The sequence below is a fragment of the Thermobia domestica genome, chromosome 12 (genome assembly GCF_964235325.1).
Source record: "Thermobia domestica chromosome 12, izTheDome1.hap1.1, whole genome shotgun sequence".
Lineage (NCBI taxonomy): Eukaryota > Metazoa > Arthropoda > Insecta > Zygentoma > Lepismatidae > Thermobia > Thermobia domestica.
Window position 1 is genome coordinate 159,644,215 of NC_137465.1, and position 20,798 is coordinate 159,665,012.

General features: G+C 33.8%; 2 protein-coding genes across 2 annotated transcripts in view; one reads left to right on the forward strand and one right to left on the reverse strand.

Annotated features, from left to right (window-relative positions):
* The window catches only part of LOC145666774 (phospholysine phosphohistidine inorganic pyrophosphate phosphatase-like), a 78,377-nt gene extending 66,570 nt beyond the window's left edge, over positions 1 to 11,807 (forward strand). The window contains exons 4-5 of the mRNA XM_081734327.1: positions 2,447 to 2,603; positions 6,101 to 11,807. Of these exons, the coding sequence (XP_081590453.1) occupies positions 2,447 to 2,603; positions 6,101 to 6,292 (349 nt within the window). The 3' untranslated portion in view covers positions 6,293 to 11,807. The remainder of the gene's footprint in view (positions 1 to 2,446; positions 2,604 to 6,100) is intronic.
* Positions 11,808 to 12,061: 254 nt separating this feature from the next.
* The window catches only part of LOC145666772 (facilitated trehalose transporter Tret1-like), a 62,614-nt gene continuing 53,877 nt past the window's right edge, over positions 12,062 to 20,798 (reverse strand). Inside the window, exon 3 of the mRNA XM_081734325.1 lies at positions 12,062 to 16,520. Coding sequence (XP_081590451.1) covers positions 15,145 to 16,520 — 1,376 coding nt within the window. The 3' untranslated portion in view covers positions 12,062 to 15,144. The remainder of the gene's footprint in view (positions 16,521 to 20,798) is intronic.

Sequence of the window (20,798 nt, forward strand, 5' to 3'; positions counted from 1 at the left end):
ATCTTGGACGAAGCTACATACTAAATTTAGTTAAAATCGGATAAGTTTTACGAGAGTTTATCGTGGATCAGGCACAGACACAAATGCCGATTGAGTCAAATGGTAGGAGTTCGCTATGCTCACGTCAATAATGTAAAATATTCAGTAATGGAAATTGATTTGGAATACTTAGTAAACACGTTTCTTTGAGAATAACAATTGCTGCTGTGTGGTTGCGTAACTTAGAGAAAAAAAAAAAAAAAAAACGGTGTTACATAAAAGTAAAATGTGATACAGTATCACTTATTTGATATCAACAACAGAGAAAGAAAATCATATTTGTTACTTACAGACGAAATACATTACAAACTTGCGTACTTAGTACTTAGAAAGTTCCTCTCTTTACACCTACTTCTCTTATAAAATATATTGCACACGTACCACAGGATTCTGAAACATGGATATTTAGATAAAACCCATACTTGAAAGAACTCGGGACAGTCAGAGTGGCACGTACCAGACAGCTAGGAAATCTATTCTAAGCAAAGCTCGTAGGAAGCAGCTTGCTACCAAAGCTGCGAGAAAGAGTGCTTCAGCTATCGGTGGAGTTAAAAAGCATGGTTACAGGCCTGGTATTGTGGCTATGCGAGTAATACGTCGGTGAGCACAGAATTGCTTATCCGAAAGCTGCCCTTCCAACGACTCGTTTGTGAAATTACACAAGATTTCAAGACAGATCTTCGCTTCAAAAGCTCAGCTCGTATGGCTTCACAGGAGGCAAGTGAATCTTGTGTTGTAGGAATTTTTGAAGATACCAACCTGTGCACTATTCACGCAAAGAGAGGTCACAATTATGCCTAAGGACTTTCACGCGTGTTCATTGATAAAGTGCATAAGTTTTAAACTTTGCAATGTACTACGAAATTCGTTAAGCCATCCTGATCAACGTTCTCTTAGCTATGGCGTTTTGCAAATTGTGTTTTCCATTTTCGCTAGCTTTTACCTCCGAAACGAGACTACTTTCGAGCCCACGTTTATTAGAACTTTTTTCGTCCATTTAGTGTAAGGAATCTGCTTCCGATGTTTGTCATCGATTTTTTCAACACACTGTGTATTGTATATAATATGATTTTCTAAATCACTTAAAAAAAAAATATTTACAAACTCATTCGAAATAGTATTTTGAACATTGACCTATTTTCGTGGTGTGATGTAATTTTAAGTTTAGTGTCTCTTTCAACAGCGAGGCTATATGAGACGTGTACTACAGCTTAACATGGGATTCGAACCACATGAGCTCCTGCCAGGAATCGAACCCGGGTATCCAACGCCAAAGGCACGTACGCTAACTGCTTAGCTACGATGGAGCTCTACCTATTTTCGTAAATCTTCTCCCATCAAATGTGATTTGGCAAGTAACTTACGGTAAAATTAATATGTGATCGTTCATTTGCGATAGGCTAGACTGCGAACATGTGATTACAATTTTCCTGTCTTTCTGTTTCCGTGGATCCTACGTAAAATTCACGAGTATGATCCGCGGCTAAAGCAAGCAGTGAAAGAGGAAGAAAATGATGATGAATTACGACTACGGTAAAGAAAACATGTACAAAATATCACTGGAAAACCCAAGGAAACTCAGACTTTTCATCCTTTATGGTTATATGCCTTTAATCGAACCCAGTAGAGAATTCATTTTCAGTCAGAGGGTTTAAATTCTGTTGAGGATAGTATTATTAATTTGTACACTATCTGATTGAAATATTCAAAATGCATCCGGGGAGTACTTTTTCGGTAGGGTAATTCCCCAATTCATCTCTGATCGAAGCAGCGATTATTGAAACACCAGAGATTAGCACTTGACTACCGAAGCACGATACTTTCATATAGATCTTACAGTTAATATCATTTAAAACATAAGCAAAAATTTGATTCAGATATTATTGATATAAAGTGCGAGTAAGTGAATTAGTGGTATAAAGATGAAGATATCAATTAGAACATTGACGTAGATTACTCGAGATCGTAAAAATTGTGCTTCAAGTGTTGAGCTATCATCATTCCAAAAATGATTACAAAGTAGTTATGTGTGAGGGTAGTTCTAAAATTTTCGATACTTAAAAATTTAGTTTTTTGTGTAATTGATTATTTTGCCACTTTATTCCTCTGAGAAATGAATATTTGTCTTCTTCTTTCGTCTGAAAGACGAAACGTTTATGTTTAAGATGAGAACTCAAGTTTTCATACCAAACTTCAATTCCGTAGTAATAAAATTTTATGACTGATTCCGGAAATATTTTTAATAGTTCAAATATAAACTCGGTATGCAATGAAACTTTTTTTTTTTTTTTTTTTAAATTTCAGAAAAATGTCTTTTCTATGTGAAAAATTCTAGTATATTTGATGATTATTTTATGCACATTAACTTCCTTATATAGCTAGTGGAACTGTATAAGTTTCTTCGTAGGAAATACTACAAAGAACAGGAAGGCTTGATGCTGGATGTTGGTGCCTTTGCTGCAGCATTGGAGTACGCAGTAGACATTAAAGCAGAAGTAATGGGTAAACCACAGTCTGCCTTTTTTCTCACCGCATTAAAGGATATGGGGGTGGAACCACATCAGGTAAAGAATGATTTCTTTCTCTAATATACATATTGTTGGTCTAAGACAGTTTTTTTTTTTTTTTTTAATATATAATGTTGCTGGTCTCCATAAAATGAAGATGTAGGATACTCAAAACTGGAAGGAAAAAAAAAATTAAAATCACATAAAAACTTAATTTTAAATACTTCTTTAAACAACCGAATTAGGATTACATGTATCTAGTGTTGAATTCACACTTTCATTCAAGGCAAGGTTGCCAACTTTTTTTAAAAATACGAGGGAAGATCTGTTAGGACATTACGACTATTATCAATAAGTAAAAAAAATCCTTAGATCTAAAACTTATGTACACAATACAGCTATAAAATGATTGCACAGTACACAGGTCCTTATTTAATGCTATGGTTTATTTCCATCTTTGGCAGGGCATAACTGGAAGTGGACGTTGTGTTCGTATCTATTGGTTTTAATGCGCTATCGCAGATATAAATAACATTAAAAAAAAGTATAAAATAAAATAAAAATATGGGAGATATTCGCTTCCAGATTAAATCAAATCCAGTACCGGGAGAAAGTTTTAAAAATGTGCCAAATACTGGAAAGTTCACAACCCTAGTAGATAATATAGAAACTTAATGAATGAATTAACGCAATTGATGTGAGATAATAGAGCCTGGAGTACAATAACGCAGTAAAACTTCGCATAAGGAAAACATATATATGTATTCTGCACCTTATTTGCTGCAAATTTAGAAAATTGGAGACATCGTCGTGAACTAGCCTCTTCGTTTTGACGTAGGGTTATTCCCTTTAATACCATTCACCAATTGTCCCGATTTTCCTTCTACCACATTCTTAAAATATAATTTCTTCTCAAACACTGTGCTAGTTAACTTGGGAGTCTTTCTAATGGTCTCTCTTATTAATCCCACCTCCCCGTACTATTCCAAACAATTCTTCAATTTTGATCGTTCCATCCACATATTCTTTTCTGTTCTTCATTCAACAACAGTAGATAAACAAATGTACGGAAGTGACACAAAAGAAACAGTTTTAGATAAAGTTAAGGACCATCAACGAGGATAGACAACACTATTATGAGTAGCGCTTTTAAGTGTTCATTAACCAACCCATGCAGTAAATAAGCATATCACAGTAGTACCCTCATTTAGCATGTTCTTTAGCCCTTCCAAGCGGAATGAGTTTTTCTTTTTAAAAACTGTGAATGCATATAATTGTATCATTAAACTTTTGTGTCATTTTATCTACTATGAAATCGATTACGCCTTTTTCATTACGCTGAGTTCTTTTAATTGGCTCTTTATGAACGAAATTATGTCGAGGTAAACTTTTAATACTTCCTTCATTTTTGATATTCTCCGCAATTTATCGAGTCTCAACATACTTTTTCAAGTGCTGGTATTGTAATATAAAACGTAAGAAAGATTGAAGTTGAACTTTGGTGGAAAACAGCTGTTCTTATACAAGGCGTATCCGTAATCTCTTCTCTGGGAGGTGGTTGCACTCACGAAAATGTGTGTAAGAAAGAAATTAAAGGCGAAGTCGGCTTCTGAGTTGCGGTCATCACAGTATATAGGAAAACATAAAAGATAAATTTTCTGACTTGAAGAATTCAGGAGCATCAGGTGACCCAACTAAATATTTTAAATTGGAGGATGTGTGATCCTATGGCCGTTACTGATGCAGTTTTTATTTATTATTATTATTATTATTATTATTATTATTATTATTATTATTATTATTATTATTATTATTATTATTATTATTATTATTATTATTATTATTTTTACTGAAATGCGCTATCTCTTCCGTTCATATTTGTCCCCAATGGAATGTCACGACACTGGGCAGACCCTACAGTTCCAGTACCATTTGAAAAGTACCAACTGTGCACCCGTTCAGAAATTAATCAGACTCAGCACTGCTTGACGTCGGTTATTCAACAGAAGTCGGTAAACAAGAGAGTTAGAGCATTTCTACAAGACGTAAATACTAATGAAATGACTTAAAATCTTTTATTTAACACTTTTGTACCAAATAAGACGGATGATTGATGAAGTGAATGATTATGAAATAATTAGTGAAATGAAAATTTGGTAGGAAACGGGAGAATCCTAAGTAAATCCACGGATAGTGTTAACCACCACACTCATATGGCCTGTGAGATCGAACCACGAATTCCTCGCACCAGAGATGATCTCTCTACTACTGAGCCAGTGTGCCTCCCACTAATGATTTAAAGAGGTATAGAGAATTTCGAAGAAAATCACAGTTAGACCTAATCAATAGTCCTTAATTTACAGTCTTCGGTATTTTGCAGGAAAATCATGAAAGAAAATACTGAATCTAATAGTCCTAGTAGTCTGCTGAGAAAGATTACCAATATGAAATGAAAAAATAAAAATAAAAATAAAAAATAAATAAATAAATAAATAAAAGTCTTTATGTACCATACTCATGAATTGAACTATTGTAGACGTTATTGAATATTACAAGTAGACTTCTGAAGTTTTGTACACCGCTTTCGATAAAGTCATCGCATTATGTAATTTCAGAGTTTATTTACAATTTCCGAGCTCGTAATTCTCAAATTAGGCTTATTTCAACTTTTATGCATAGACTTAATGGAAATTTTCGTGGGTAAAAGAACTATATTTTAAGCATAGATTCTCAAACGTCTACAGTTCTCCAAAGGCTTCATCTAGCAATTGTTTTTTTGTGATAATTCTAACAAAATACAGCAAAGGCTTCACCTAGCAATTGCTTCCTTTGTTAATTCTAATAAAATACAGAACTTCCTCTGATCCTTAATAATTAACTTGAAACACGTCGAAATACAAGTGAAGCTGAGTAATTTGATTGCCTGGTTTGCAGCATCATTCATTAGCCATGAGGAATTACAGAGGAGAAAACTATGATAAAGATCGTGTGTATGTAAAGTGTATTGAGCAAGTTCATTGATTATTGTCTAGCTGTACAAGAAATCTTTTAGATTCGCAGTTCAAAATGATCAAAAAGTCGAGCCTTTTTGATCAGTGATTCCAAGTTATGACAGGAATATACTCTAACATATGAGGAGTTTCTTTCCGTAAATTGTATAAAAGTATGTCGATTTTTTTGTAAATAGCCTTTCTTTCTTTCTCTGTATTTTTATATTACACTTTCGCAATGATCACTGTGTCAAATTAGTATTATCAGTTTTTCAAAATTGCTGCTGACAATAGAAACAGTAGAGTTACCGAAAATTTATCACTAGCTAACACTTTTTATACGAATAAATGCAATTTAAGGCCAAATCATGTAGATCTGCGTATCAAATTGGATTTGCATTATTGTAGCGCTTATTTTTCAGAATTGCCGCCTATCTCAGAAGAAAATATTTTGAGCACTGGATAAAGGTATTACATTTTGCAGTAATTATTTTATCTTTTATTATAGTATTTGAACAACATATATGTACAATTCCTCTCATATCAGAAATTTCTGTATTTCAGGCTATAATGGTTGGGGATGACATAATGTTTGATGTTGGTGGAGCACAGTCGTGTGGGATGAAAGGTATCTTGGTTCGAACAGGAAAGTACCGGCCTTCAGATGAGAAACATCCGCAAGTGAAGCCAGATGCTATAGTCGATAATTTAGCTGCTGCGGTGGACCTTATACTCTCATCTCGGAAGTCACAATAAGGGAAGAAGGTCATGGAAATTAATGCAATGTTGTTTCATTTTCATACCTTTATTTCATTTTCTAGTTCTTTTAGAATACAGTAGACTCACGAGTATCTGGCCTAATATGGCGGGCAGGCCGGATAGGCCTAGTTCTATGAACTCATTTCTTTATGAACATTAAGCATACCCCAAGAACAGTTTACGAATACAGTACTGTACGTACTGTACAGTTATAATCAGGAACAAGCGGCAAGCGTACTGTATTTGAGGTCCGTTACACACTGACCAAACAATGAACAAGGAGCAGAATGCTGCTCTTTTCCTGTCACAACTTGTATTTTGCACACGACACGTAGGAGTATCATAGCAGACGCCCGTTTCCAATGTCTTGGCAATGTTGCCAATGCAACGCCTTGCCTTCCTAATTTAATTACGATAAAAAGAAACTAGGCCGGATAGTCGCAAGCAGGATACTCGGAAGTCTACAGTATTTTATACAATAGAAGTTGGGAATATACTTTTTCGTAAGCATTTAAAAGCGGGATTTCTTGGAAATTGTGTGGTATGAATCTATAAGATAGTATTCGGCAGCAACTAGGTAGCGACTCAGTACTACTTTTATTGAAACCTCTTGTTTTGTTAGACTCTTCGTTGATAGTAAATCGTAATGATTGTTTATTAAATACCAAATCAAGAACATGTCTGTTGGATTTTGCATCATAAACGGGTTCTTTTCAAATCTGTTGAATTGAATACTAGTGCCTTTAGATTTCGGCTTTAGTGTATTTTCCATGATCATACACACAAATATACGCATTAGATAATACATACGAAGGTTTGATTTGGATAAATGAATGTTTGGATATGAACTCGTGTCTGCACAAAGCTTATCAGTGTATACAACACAATAATGATAAAAAAGTAAAATCTGTAAAAGGTAAGACGAAAACTTAAAAAAATTGTAAAATTTCGAATTTATTGCATGAGCCCTTATCCAAATCAACTCTTCAGGAGTAAATACTTTCATTCGCTGGTAATGTGAGGTAAGAGACCTGGGTAAAAATAAAATAAATAAATAAGTAAATAAATCCGTAATTAAGTAGAGCCAGCCGTGCTTAATTAGATTCTGCTAACTACTAATTTCACTTTCGAGTTTAACGTCATATTTAATTTTAAGTGTATTGTAAAATACTGTTTAGTTTGTTTCGGCAGACATTGGTTTACATACTAAATTGAAAATCTTAAGAAATCCATATACTTTCATTCAATAAAATGTACTGACATGTTCTTCTGCAATGCTGCGAACCACTTCTACAAAATATATGAAATACTATAACAATGTTAAAAGTTGAAGATACAAATAAAAGTGAAGCTTAAATAGCTAATGGGTTATGGGAAAAGAAAAGGGATGGGGAACGTAATAAATAAATAAATAAATAAATAAATAAATGTTTGCCTAGTCAGGATTTCTTTGATACATTGAGAGGCTTATATAGTAATTCTGTGGATCTACAGAATTCGACTCTATGCATAATTTGCATGAAGTAGCAAAAAGGGCCATCATGATTCGTTGGTTCGTATTGTGCAAAAACTAAGAGGTAGCTAACACAAGCACTGCTGTACTATACCTCTTTCTAATGTCTTTTCATTGTGATATTACAAAGATCAAACTACATTTAAGAAGTACATATCGTAAGTTTATTGTAAGCCTTGTGATACATTCAATATAGATAAAACTAATAATTGTACATAATCAAAAGTGTTCGTGTGGATAAATAACATATAGATCTTCTATTGTAAAATATTTCTTTTTCAGTGTTTTTTGTTATTGTTGTATGCTCCAGTTGAATGTGAGCGGCATGTGATTTGTGATATATCTTGTTATATAGTGCCTTATCAGGTATTTAAGGATGTGATAGGAAAAACTGAGATTCTTCAATTTTGATAGTGTGTTAATGTTTTTACAGTTTTGTTGGAAGAAATATTCAATAATGGGATAAATATTTTACGTACATACTGTATGTTCATTATATATTAACATAGAAATAAAGATGTTACAGCTTACCTTCGTAACGTAAGCACATTGAAACAAGTCATAGATGAAAAAGGAAAATAGGTTAGTCTTACCGGCAGTGCTTTCCAATTACAGATAATGTCAGTCGATATATTTCTAAATATTGATTTTCCTATTACTAGAACCAAAGCATAGAAGTTAAAATATATTTTAACCTTTTCTTTCTGACCGTTTTGCTCTGATCCTGATGATGAGCACAGCAATAACACATTAAAAAGTATGTTGACTGGTTTTGTAACTAATGACTGGAAAACATTGGAGATAAAAATTACCCTATTTTCAATTTTTATCTGTTAGTGTAAGCTTTAAAAGTTGTTGCTTATCCCATGACATTTTGGTAAATGATATCAATTAAAAGTACAATTTTTAATGTTGTCGATAGTGAAATCTAGTTAGTTTTGATTTGTTCAATGTTGTGCTTGTGATGTGTGTAGTATATTGTGATATAGTATATTCTGAACAGACTTTTAAGTAGCTGGTAAAGTGCTATATAAACAGTGGTTCGTCTTAAATTTTGATAACGCTGCAATGTTTCTACAAATTTACCACAAGATGGAAGTGGAAACTGCATGGAATAAATATTTTACCTTCATAACTTGGGTTATAATATAGAATAAAAATGTTATTTCGTAGTTTTGAAGTTTTTTTTTTTTTTTCACTTTGCTTTGCTTTCCACATAAAGGATGCCAATTAGAAATGTAATTCTGAGTGTTATCTGTAATCAAAGTCAGATTTTGTTACGTCACTTTAGTGTGTTTCACAAGTATCAGAATCTTCGTAATACGAATAGTTGTCCTCAAAAACTGGAAATGTAATCAATTTAAGAGTGCGTTTTAGCTTATATTATTTTGTTTTCCCTCATTATATAGAAATTTGAGTTGTAGCTTATTGTAGCATGTCAAAGAAGTAAGTACTTGTAGATGTATAAATAGTGTAATAGTAACTGAAATAACCCAATGAACTAGAAGTTACTGTCTGGTAGAGAATCGAACTTCGATCATCCACTTTCCTATAGCATGCTGAACGACATGGTTTCCAGGGGCAAGGTTATAATTAGTTCTAATTCTCTGCCAGTATAATACTTTATTTTTTCGAACTTGTATTGCATAAACATGTCGAAAAAAGTCTGTTTCTTTTTGTTAATATTGCTTTTGTAAGACTAATTAACAAGTAATTCATACACAATCTTTTCATATTTGCTTTTCAAGAGGAAAATGTTCATGAAATCGTGATATGTCGAGTAAATGTTACGTTCGTACATATAAAAGAGGAGATTTTGTGAAATAAATTTGTATATATACATACATTTGTATATATACATACATACATTTCATTAACCACTTGTGTTAAGTTGTTTGTGTTCATGAGCTATGGCTGAATTGGATGAGGAAAGTGCTTTAGCTTAATAAGAATTTTCATTATGTTGTTTTCCGAAATAAGTTTATTTTTTCTTGGTGTTAATAATTTACAATGCCAGATGTAAGCTATAGTTCATTATATCTTTCGTACGCATGTATTGATATTGCGTTTGCTTGTTGTAAAACTAGATGGCAAAAATTTGTCTTGTGGAGGAACACTGCAGGATGAATATTGTATCTATTACTTACAGTCGTGTTCAAATTATTATAGACTCAACATTCAGTTTCTGAATATTTTACTGTTCTTACAATATTATCTGAGAAAATATGTTCGAACTTAGTCCAAATTACTACCTTGTAACTCTGTCCTAATTCTAGTGGGTGTGGCATATGCTTGTCAATATCAATAAAACAAATGTGTACATAACATTCAAATATAATTACTATACAGTGTGTATATCCAAATTGGAAACAAAAAGTGAAATGAAATACTTACAAGAAAATTCTCTCTCACATAAAGATTAATATTTCGTATGAAATCCCTTATTCTTTATTAACTTTTCTATCTTTTGTGGCATCCTATGTACGAGTTTAGCACATTTCGCCTTCAATTCAGCATCATGATACCACAAATTGTTGATCTCGTCGATCAATTGATGATTGGTTGTAATGTGCTTCTTCTTTAGCTTTTCCTTCATGAAGCTCCAAAGGTTTTCAATCGGTTCAGATCAGGATTAGTGTCCGGCCACGGAAGAACACTAATTTCGTTGCCCTGGAAGAATTTTGTCACAGCTTTGGCACGGTGGCATGGGGCTTCATCATGCATAAAGATGAATTGTACATCATCAAACCAGACTGCAGTCTGAGAAAGCAGTTCTTCTTGAAGAACTTGTAGGTATTGGTCGTGCTTCATTGTCCTCTCTACGATATACAGTCTTCCAGACCCGAAGGCAGAGATCACACCCCAGACCATGACTAAAGTAGGATGCTTCACGGTTTATTAAAGACATTCCAACTTGAATTCCTCCCAGGTCGGCGTCGCACATATTGTGAACATTCATCAGACACGAAGACATAGGATTCATCACTGAAACACACTATTCTCCAATCGTCAGCAGTCCAATATTCTAGGTCTCGTGCCCATTCGAGGCACTTCTTTGCCATGATTGGAGTAGACTCTAATTTCTGTTTTCTTTCTTGACCGTGTGCTTTTATTCCCTCGGCACAAAGAGTACTTCGAACACTTTCAGGCCAAACGTCTGCGCCATACTCAGCCATTTTGTCTCTTAGAAGTTGCACTTCTGTTTCCCAGAGCCAATCTTTTTTAGTTTTCTGATACCACTTAGCTATAGCTTTGGTTTTCGTCCACACTTTCCAACCCTGGTTTGGCTCTTGTTCATTCCAACAGAGATTCTACTCGCAGATTTTTGTTCTATCCCAACTCTACTAGCAATGTATCGCCATGTGTATCTTCCTTCCACCAGAAGTGTTTTATTAACTTTCACAGGTCCTTTTGCTTTTCTTATTATGCTGCGATTACAAGACTTCACAGAATAAAAGATTGATTCACAAAACACGTCATGATCATTTTAAACTGGCCCATTCGAACTGTTGAACGCTTTGAATATTGTAACTTACAACAGCAACCACGACACTTCAGACTGTAGCTTGTTGATAGAAACCACAATAGCTATCTACAACTGAAACATCACTTTCACTATTTCCCTCCGCATTAATGGCATCTGCTGTTCAACAGTGATATCACCACTTCAACTGTGCAGTAAATAAATGAAGGATCCTATATTGGTGGTTTAACTATTAAATTAAATGTTCTAGAACTCTGAAATTTAGAACTCTTACATCAACTTTGCATTTTTCGAGAGTGAGTATAATAATTTGAACACGTCTGTATTTCCTTTTTTACTGAGTGATACTTCCTCCTTTCCGTGATATTAGTTGTTCAGTGTTTATATTTTGATATGAACGTTTTGAATATTTTAATACATCGTTGAACTGTTCTTGTATTTTGGATACAATGTAAAAATGTATGAATTACATTGATAAGCGGCTGTTGGAAATAAACGCTTGAAAAATGGTAAAAGTTGTTTTTTTCTTTTGTGCATAACCTATTTTTAGTGTATTTTACTGTTTCTTTCTGATATGTATAGTTTTCGCAATGTATTTTAAAAATTGAAAATCTAAATAACTTTTTCACATTCTCTGCGGGATAATTTATGTTTTAAGGAGGGCTTATTACTATTGTACTTTGTAGTTATTATTTTAAGTAAGTAAATAGTATTGTTGAATTTAAATTCATATTTAATTAAAAAGCCTTTTTTAATTGAAGATTTATTAACTTCAACTGTACAAATTATTTAATATAAAAACTGTACAACGCTGTCGAAAATTTAGAATATATACATGTAGCAAGAAAGTTTAGAAGTCTAAAAACAAGATCATTTGAAAATTCTACTATGTACATAAAGTAAAATACATTACATAAATATAACTGTGATTATAGCAAGTTGTTCGTTACTTGCAATAAATATACATCTTACATACAATACTTTATCTATCTGTAGACAGAACCTCTACCATTGTAAAATTCATAAGAAAATTTGTGCTGTTTTTTAAGAGAAGTAAATATGAATTGAAATTATTCTGTAAATTAAACAGAAGAAATTACCTAGCAAAACATTGTAACAATCCTTAATAACTAAGAACAAACAAAAACAAACGAACAAAGAATCACTTCTCGTAATGTAATTAATTTGGAGTTTTTTAAAATAACTTTTATGACAATATATATTCCAAAATTCTTGTGGGTACATCATTAAATTCAAAGTGGTGTATAAGTTTCAGCGTCCTTGAATCTTCTTTAGAGACAAATGGATTTTCCGAATTTCTTCTTGTTTCATTAATTTTTCAAACGAAATTACAGAACACATTGTTTATCTTTAGATTCATTGTAAATTTCAATACATGTAGCTCTTCATTTCAGAAACACAAAATACGGAATTAAACTACAATAGTTCACAATAAATAGGGATTGATGTGATATTCTGGGAAGACTTGTTGATAATGTCAAACATAACCTGACCGAATTGATACATCCATATGTAAATATCAATTATTATTTAATTCTGTTCTGTATGCAAGTACTAAGAGCAGCTCAAATATATCCTTTATAATCTCTTTACGATAGCTTAATATTTTGTAGAAGTATTATCTAATTGAAATATTGTTCTTAAATAGATAAAGGGATAAGAAAGTTAAATAATATTTGTGAACTATTAAAGAAACTACTGACATTTTAAGGTATGCAGAGGGACCAAAATATGTGTACACGCTTCAACATGAAAACTCTACACAAAGACTTTATTATTAGATTTATATGGAAATCAAAGGACACGTTTCAGTCATTATTGACTTCTGCAATCACATTAGGTGCTGATAATCGCTACCGTTATCGTCCAGACATTTTTTTTGTTTTGACAGATAAGTATTATCCGATATTTACTATAGTGTCTACAGGGACACATTCCAATTTCTTGTCATAATCCAGCCAGCGTAGCTGTATTTCTAGATCGCGTTATTTAGGGTTCCCTTTAGGTTGAAGGCAGCTGTCATCAGAATAGCATCTTTGTAGAAAGTTAAGCGTACTTCCGTTATAAATTTAAATTCTTACTGTCACATAATGGTCTTACGAATCGTGCAATTAGTGATGTCTTTATAAAGATATACACATTGCCGTGATAATGCAATCCTCATTTTAGAGCATAGATACCTACTGTTGAAGTATGTATTTGAATACCTCTTGTATAGCATATTATTATTAGCTACGTAATTCAAATACAAGCTTGGGGAGACGATGGCTGAGTGGTAGAGGGAGGGACGATGGTTCTATCTTCAGCCACATGAGTTTGTGGTAGACAACGTCGTGGATTATCTCGAGGTTCTGCCGTTTCTTCCCACATTCTCATTTCACCAATTGCTTCATAATAATTCACTTGTCTTAATTATCCATTTCGTTTACTACAGAGGCATAATAGTGAGACGCAAAACCAGAAATTTCATTTCATTTTTAGATACAAGCTTAAAATGAATTTCAGCAGATTCATTTAGAAATTGTTGAAAGTGATAATTTGTACACATAATCACAGATCAATATTCCTGTAAGATGATACACATTGTATCGCTACGAAGAAAGGAAACACTTTCTTGTTGCTTTCAATATTGGAACACCTTGTTCGTTTGAAAGAAAGTAAATTATTATGCATTGAATTTATCTTCGTCGCTCTCCAAAGCGCTCATATTCTTTCGTGTACTACTGTATAGTTAAATTGTTAACATGCTTGTCTTGTGCGCTGTGATTTCGGATAAACTTCTGGGAGAGCGATATTTTTGATGGTGACACAGCATCGCTAAGCAATAAGGAGAGTAAGGGAAATAAAAAGATAGAAAACTTCGATTTTGAAAACTAGATGTAGCGCTAATAACATTCGAGTGCTGAGCATACGTCTGATGTTTAAAGCCCTTGATGTGCTGCAGAATTTACGAATATAATTGGTTGTAACTTGCAGCTTCTTGTAGTTTATATTCTGCCTTTCATTGTTCTCACATGAACAAGTTACATATATCGAAAGTCAACATCTACCTTCTGGCACCAATAATAGAGGGCAATAACCCTGGGAAATTAACGTGACACTCTATTCTTCTTTGATTTCTTGACTTGATATGATGTGTGACGTTAATAAACACACTTCATGTATTTATGAATACCTAAGTACGATATCTCAAAATCGGTCCTTAATCTTGATCTAAATAAACATAGTTCTTTTTTTTACTGTATTTTGTTTGTTTGTCAGAAGTTGAGACTTTTGATAAAAAAAATATTACTTAACTTCAGTAAAATATCTTTCAGCGTAAGAATTGTTTGTTGTTCTCTATTACATAAATAAATGATCTTTCGTCATGAAAATTCAAGTTTCCATAATAATACTAAACTTAATAAATAAGTGGCAGTATTACAATGTATGTAAACTTTGGAGCCACATCTTTCCAGTTTTCAAGAATACTATTTGATATATATACGCAATACATGAAGAAATAAATGTATTCCTCAAAAATGCCTTCTTTGCTGGAGGCAGATAAGCTTGGATTATAATCACATAGCTCTATTCAAACTGAGATAGTTAGGTATGTACTTAATGAATTAGTTGTTATAAATAAATATGATGCAATGTTATACCAGCAAAAGTACTGGTTATAAAATTGTAAACCAATAGTAATAAAATATTTAAAGTTGGTGAGCCTGTTTTGTTCGAAAAGGCACAAGTCTTGAAATAATGTATGTTACGAGATCTAGAAGCAGAGTATAATTAAAATATAAAAATAAGTTCCGTATCTTGTTCCTAGTATTTGTTTTTTTACGTTGTTCAAACAGCACCATCATTTGCTGTACTTACTTTGTACACTCGTGACTTATTTCTGGCACTAGTTGCAGATAGTTCCATCTGGATTTCTTCCATAGATTTACCTTTTGTTTCGGGGATGAAGATAGCAACAAATATTGTTGCTAATATACAGAAACCTGAGAAAATCCAGAAAGGGGTATAAGGACCTCCAACAGCAAGAAGATTCGGGAAAAACTTTGTAACAACAAATACAAGACTCCAGTTGAAAGAAACAGCAATTGCGTTTCCACAATCTCTGACATCAGGGGGCATCATTTCGGCAGCTACAACAAAAGGTAAGGGCCCGAAACCAAGTGAAAATGAAATCATGTAAGTTACAAGACATATTAATGGTATGTAGCCATAATTACTGAGATCCATGTATTCTTTAAGGCAAAAATATACTCCAAAAGTTGCTGTACATATTGTCATGACACTGCTTGAGATCAGAAGCAGAATTTTTCTGCCAACTTGATCCACAAGAATAGATGAAGTTGTGGAGGACATCATATGTACGACACCAATGATAATTGTCGATACTGAAGGATTTAAAGCACTTCCAGCCATTTCAAATATTTGTTTCATATAAAAAACAACAGCATTAATACCTACTACTTGTTGAAAACCTTGTAAACAGGTTGTTATTATTAGGATCTTCAGCGTAAGCTTATCAGACAGGGCCTCACAGATAGAAGGTTGTTTCTCGCTCTGAGTGTTGTTAATCACAGAACGCATTTGATCTATTTCTGTTTGAAAATCGTAATTTTCTCCTCGTAGCCATTTTAAAACAGTTTCAGCCTTTTGACTCTGTTTCTTCATTAAGCAATAATATGGAGACTCGGGCATAAAACACATGAAAATTAAATCAAGTATAGGAATAATACAACTGATATACGCCAGCCATACGTATGAAACAAATGCACCAATTATGTATGAAAACAGAATGCCAGCTGTTAGCATAACGATCATGAGAGCACCAATAGTTCCTCGCACTGAAATTTCAGCAATTTCACCTAAATACAATGGAATAACAACAGTCACTGCACCGACAGACATTCCAGAGAGCAATCGAGCAGCATAAATGAAAACTAATTCATTTGTTTGTGAGATCATAATCCAGCTAATTATGAATGGAATGGCTAAAAGAATAAGTGTAACTTTTCGTCCGAGTCTATTGGCTATGTAACCAGAGCTGAGAGCTCCAATTAGAGCACCGAGTCCCATTAAGGAGCTAATCCACGATGCTTCTTCGTATGTTGCAACGTGATCTAACGGCGTGTCAGATGGAGATTGAAGAATTGGCAGAGCTGATGATGTCCACGCAATCGTAGTTCCTGCTGCCATAGAGCCTAATGTGGCTGAAAAGAAGAACGAAAATATGATCAAGTAAATTTATTTATTTTATGTTTGTAAGAAATCCAAAATTAAAAACCTTTTATTCTTAAGATAGATAAGCTTACTACATAGTTTAATGAGAAATTCATGCAGTATATTCAACAAGATAATCAGGCTGACCATATTCTCAAACTGAAAAACCATGACATCTTTGAAAATTCAGTTAAATTGGAAATTTCGATCAATGACAATTTTTTCTGCTTGCAATTACCTTATAGTTCTGTTGTGCGTATCAAGTTATACAGTCATAATTTTAGCCATAATAAGGAACTTGAATTAGAGAAATAAGTCATTCAAAATGACCGGGCATTTCTCTATTAAGGAAAAGTAAGATTGCAGTCAACTACATACTTAAAACCCGTTGAAGAGCAAGAAGTACAGACATTCCTTTTTAGTTTTGGTGTGAAGCTTGAAGTTTTGCGCGTAAAGATATTGAAAATTTTAGAGCAAAAGGACCAATTTTAAAACTCGGGAACATTTAGATGTCCCTAAAAATGTTCTCGGGACAGCTAGCAGAAAATCACAAATGTCCCGAGACGTCTGGTTAGCCTAATAATAATAAAATAAATCTCCTTTCACAAATTATTTTAACAGTCCTCACCAATCAAGTTGAAAGAAAAAATATTGCTAGCTTAGTAAAAGTTGTAAGATCTATTACTACGAGAATCGAGTGAAATTATTTCTCATATTTGTTAACAGAGCATAGGAACACTACGCATTGGAGGAAGGGGGGGGGATTGAAGCTTGTGGCTAATCTCACGAATTCAGTTTTTTACAAGTTTATCTATTATTTAAAATAATTGTCCTTTTTATGTTGCGCCTATATCACAAAGACACAGTAGGAGTAGGAATACAGTTAATCTAAATAGTTTTTACTAATATAATTCATTTAGGTTTAATTTACCGAATTTTAGCATTTTTTGTGTGTTTTTCCTAATTTAAAAGAATTGTTTTTTATAGTGTGGTAGTATGATCTGTGTTTATATGGAGTACAACTTAAGAAAGCTAGTACTGATTAGGTTTATAACAAACTCAGTAAGGGGGCCACGGTGGCTCAGTGGTAGAGCGTTCACCTCTGGTGCTTGGGGTCCTTGGTTTGATCCCAGTTCGCGCCAAGTGAAGTTTGTGGTGGATAAACACCATGTGCATGGGTTTCCTCGGGGTTCTCCCGTTTCCTCCCACTTTCTTCATTCCACTGTTTCACTCATTTCTCATCATCACCGTCTCCTTTAGCCAAACCGGCATAATCGTGGGACCTAAAACTCAAAAGATTTCATTTTAATTTAAACTCAGTGAATTGAATCTTCTTCTGTGTCATTTATTGCTTTTATTTTCTTTGTGCACTTAATGAATGACGTAATGCCTCATACTAAAAAAGATAGAGCCAACGAGGAAGGAGTATTAAAATACTATGCCGAAAACGAAAAGGATATTCGATACTCGAATGCAAAAGTTGTTCATATGCTTATCATCGTATCTGTATTCTTGTTACTGATACAGAGTTCGATAAAGGCGGAAAGAATGTGCCTGGTGTTGTGAAGTGTGTAGAGAAAAACTAACACCTAATAGTAATGACAGTGCCGAAAATGAATCAATGCCGATTCTGAGAGTCTTGTAGATTTTACCTCTGTTGTGAGCGGAAATCCAAGTATAACAATGTTACCCGTAATACAGAAGCGCAAGTAATTGCTGAAAATGAAGGTAATAAAACACGACAAGAGACTGATAAATTGCTTTTGAAATATTGATGATTAATTTAGCGAAATTAAAGCAAAATGTAAACTCGAACAAAGCCAAAGCAGGTTAGAGGAAAATGTAAACGCTAAAATCGAACAAAATCAAGAAGCTATAGAAGACGGTGATGATGAAAAATTAAGGAAATGGTGGAATGAAGAAAGTGGGAGGAAACTTGAGAACTCCGAGAAAACCCACTCAGTTAGTGTTTGTCCACCACAAAGTTCACTTGGCGCGAGCTGAGATTGAACCAAGAACCCCATGCACCAGAGGTGAACGCTGTACCACTGAGCCACCGCGGCCCCAAAACAAAGTCAACTTGGGTTGGAAGATCAAATGTTACTGGAACAGAATGAATGTAAAAAGAATATGGTAAAATTGTAGAAAGATTTCAAGAATTTCAAAAGGGAAATAAATAATAAAATAGATAGGGTACATGCTGATTTAGTTGAACGGGTTCAAATTGTAGAAAAGAATACGAACGAAGCTGTCTCCGTTGGACGGTACAACATGATAGCGTTAATGCCAAATTGATTTCTTATAGTTCTGTAATGGACAAATTAGATAATAATGTAGAAGAGATTAGCGATAGAATAACTACTGGAGTTTGAGGTAAATCAGACAAAAGAAAACGTGAAAGATGTACTTAATGCCGATTAGAAATGGAAGAAAGCATTATCAAACTTAATTCGTGATGTTACTAAACATAAAAGAGAAATAAGATAGAACGAATCAATCCGGAGAGATAAAATCCGCTTGTTTGCAACTAGAGGATAGACCAGGGGAGATAGATATTGGTAAGTTGAAGGATTTAGATAATTTGAATACACGAGATAAGCAGAGAAATTTTCCTACCTTGAAGAACGATTTTAATCCAGCGCTTGATACATTAACGGCGGATTTTCATGCCCGCGAAAGGCCAACATACACTAGCGTATTTTCAGCGCGCATTTTCGGTCCGTAACACCGGCCATACACTGACGTATTTTTCAGTCGTAGCCATAAAATTTCATGCGCTAGTCTTGTTAGCAGCTGTCAATACGTTAGTGTATGGGACCTGGCGTACGTTTACGTACCGAATTTTTATACGCTGGAAAAGTCTGGGTGCTTTTAACTTCGAGCGTAAATACGGCGCGTAAAAACGGCTGAGATGAAAGGGTTTTCGAGCAGCAGGTGGTCTCTTGCCCTTTCCACGGCCTTCTCCCTGGTCTGGTCTTATTGTTTTGAGAAGAGAAAACCTGTTCTTGTGTTGTCCTCGCGAATCGTTGCTGAGGTTTGCTGGTAGACTCACCAGAAATCATCATTCCAACCTAGTTTCAGTCCTTCCATACAATATACGATTTCGGCTAAACTAATATTTCCTATTGCACAAAACGAGACCTTATTTCCTAATTAAAATCCATAATTAATTTTGAGTGCACAGAGAAAACGGTATTTAAATCCAATACTTCCTAATCTGAATTCGCAAATTATGAGAGCTCCTCCGTGGTTATATAGTCAGCATAAGCTTCTCCGGTGCAGGACATCCTGTTCGATTCTCGGCAGAAGCTCACGCAGTTTGGATCTCACTTCTCATATAGCCTCGCTGTCTAAGAGGTCGCTCAAGTCAAACCCAATCCAATCGAACATGATGTCTTTCGAATACGAATTTAACATTAAATTTAATATTTGACAATTAAATTTACTATTTAATTTGACAATTTTTAATATTTGACAATTAAATTTACAATTTTACAATTAAATTAAGATACTATCTCGATATCTGCCTGATAAAACAGCAAAAAAATGCGTTTGACTATCGAAATTCGCTGAAATTTTTTTGCTATTTCGACCACCTGCTGATTGTTATTTTAAGTACCTTCTCTATTTTACAAGAACTTGAAACAAAATAGGTTCAGAGTCATTTTTTTTTTCACGTGATCTTAACATTACTCGTGAAAAAGAAAATGTGATAAACCACAATACATAGGCTAGTGTTTCTTTCTTTGTGAATTATTTCAAACCTCAGATTGTACATATATTTAAATTTAATAGGCCTAATAATCCCATTTCGCCATTAGTGCCCACATACTAAGTCTAAATAGCACAACCATTGTACCGCTCGTTTTAGTGTGCTTGCTTTTCAGCCTTAAAAGTTCAAGTTCAATCCAGGGTACCAGCTATGTTGAATATTTTTCAACATTTTATTATATCTCGTCATGATGGGAACTGTGCCAACACTTATTTGAAAAGCTTATGTAGACTCAAAACAGAACATACTTAACGCCAAAATTGAAATGACACCCATTTGCAGGAAATAGGATTACACTCATAATAGTTCATGTTAACTCGTAGTATGCCATTAAACCATTTCTCAACCTTTGTGGTGTGGTTACTATCAAATCTCCCCAGATAAACGTTAACTTAAGGTCTATTATCACAAAATATTAAATAACGATGAATATCTGACACTTAAATAATTTCTTTCACGAACAACTCAATCATTTTACTGAGCTCCTCTCTGACTA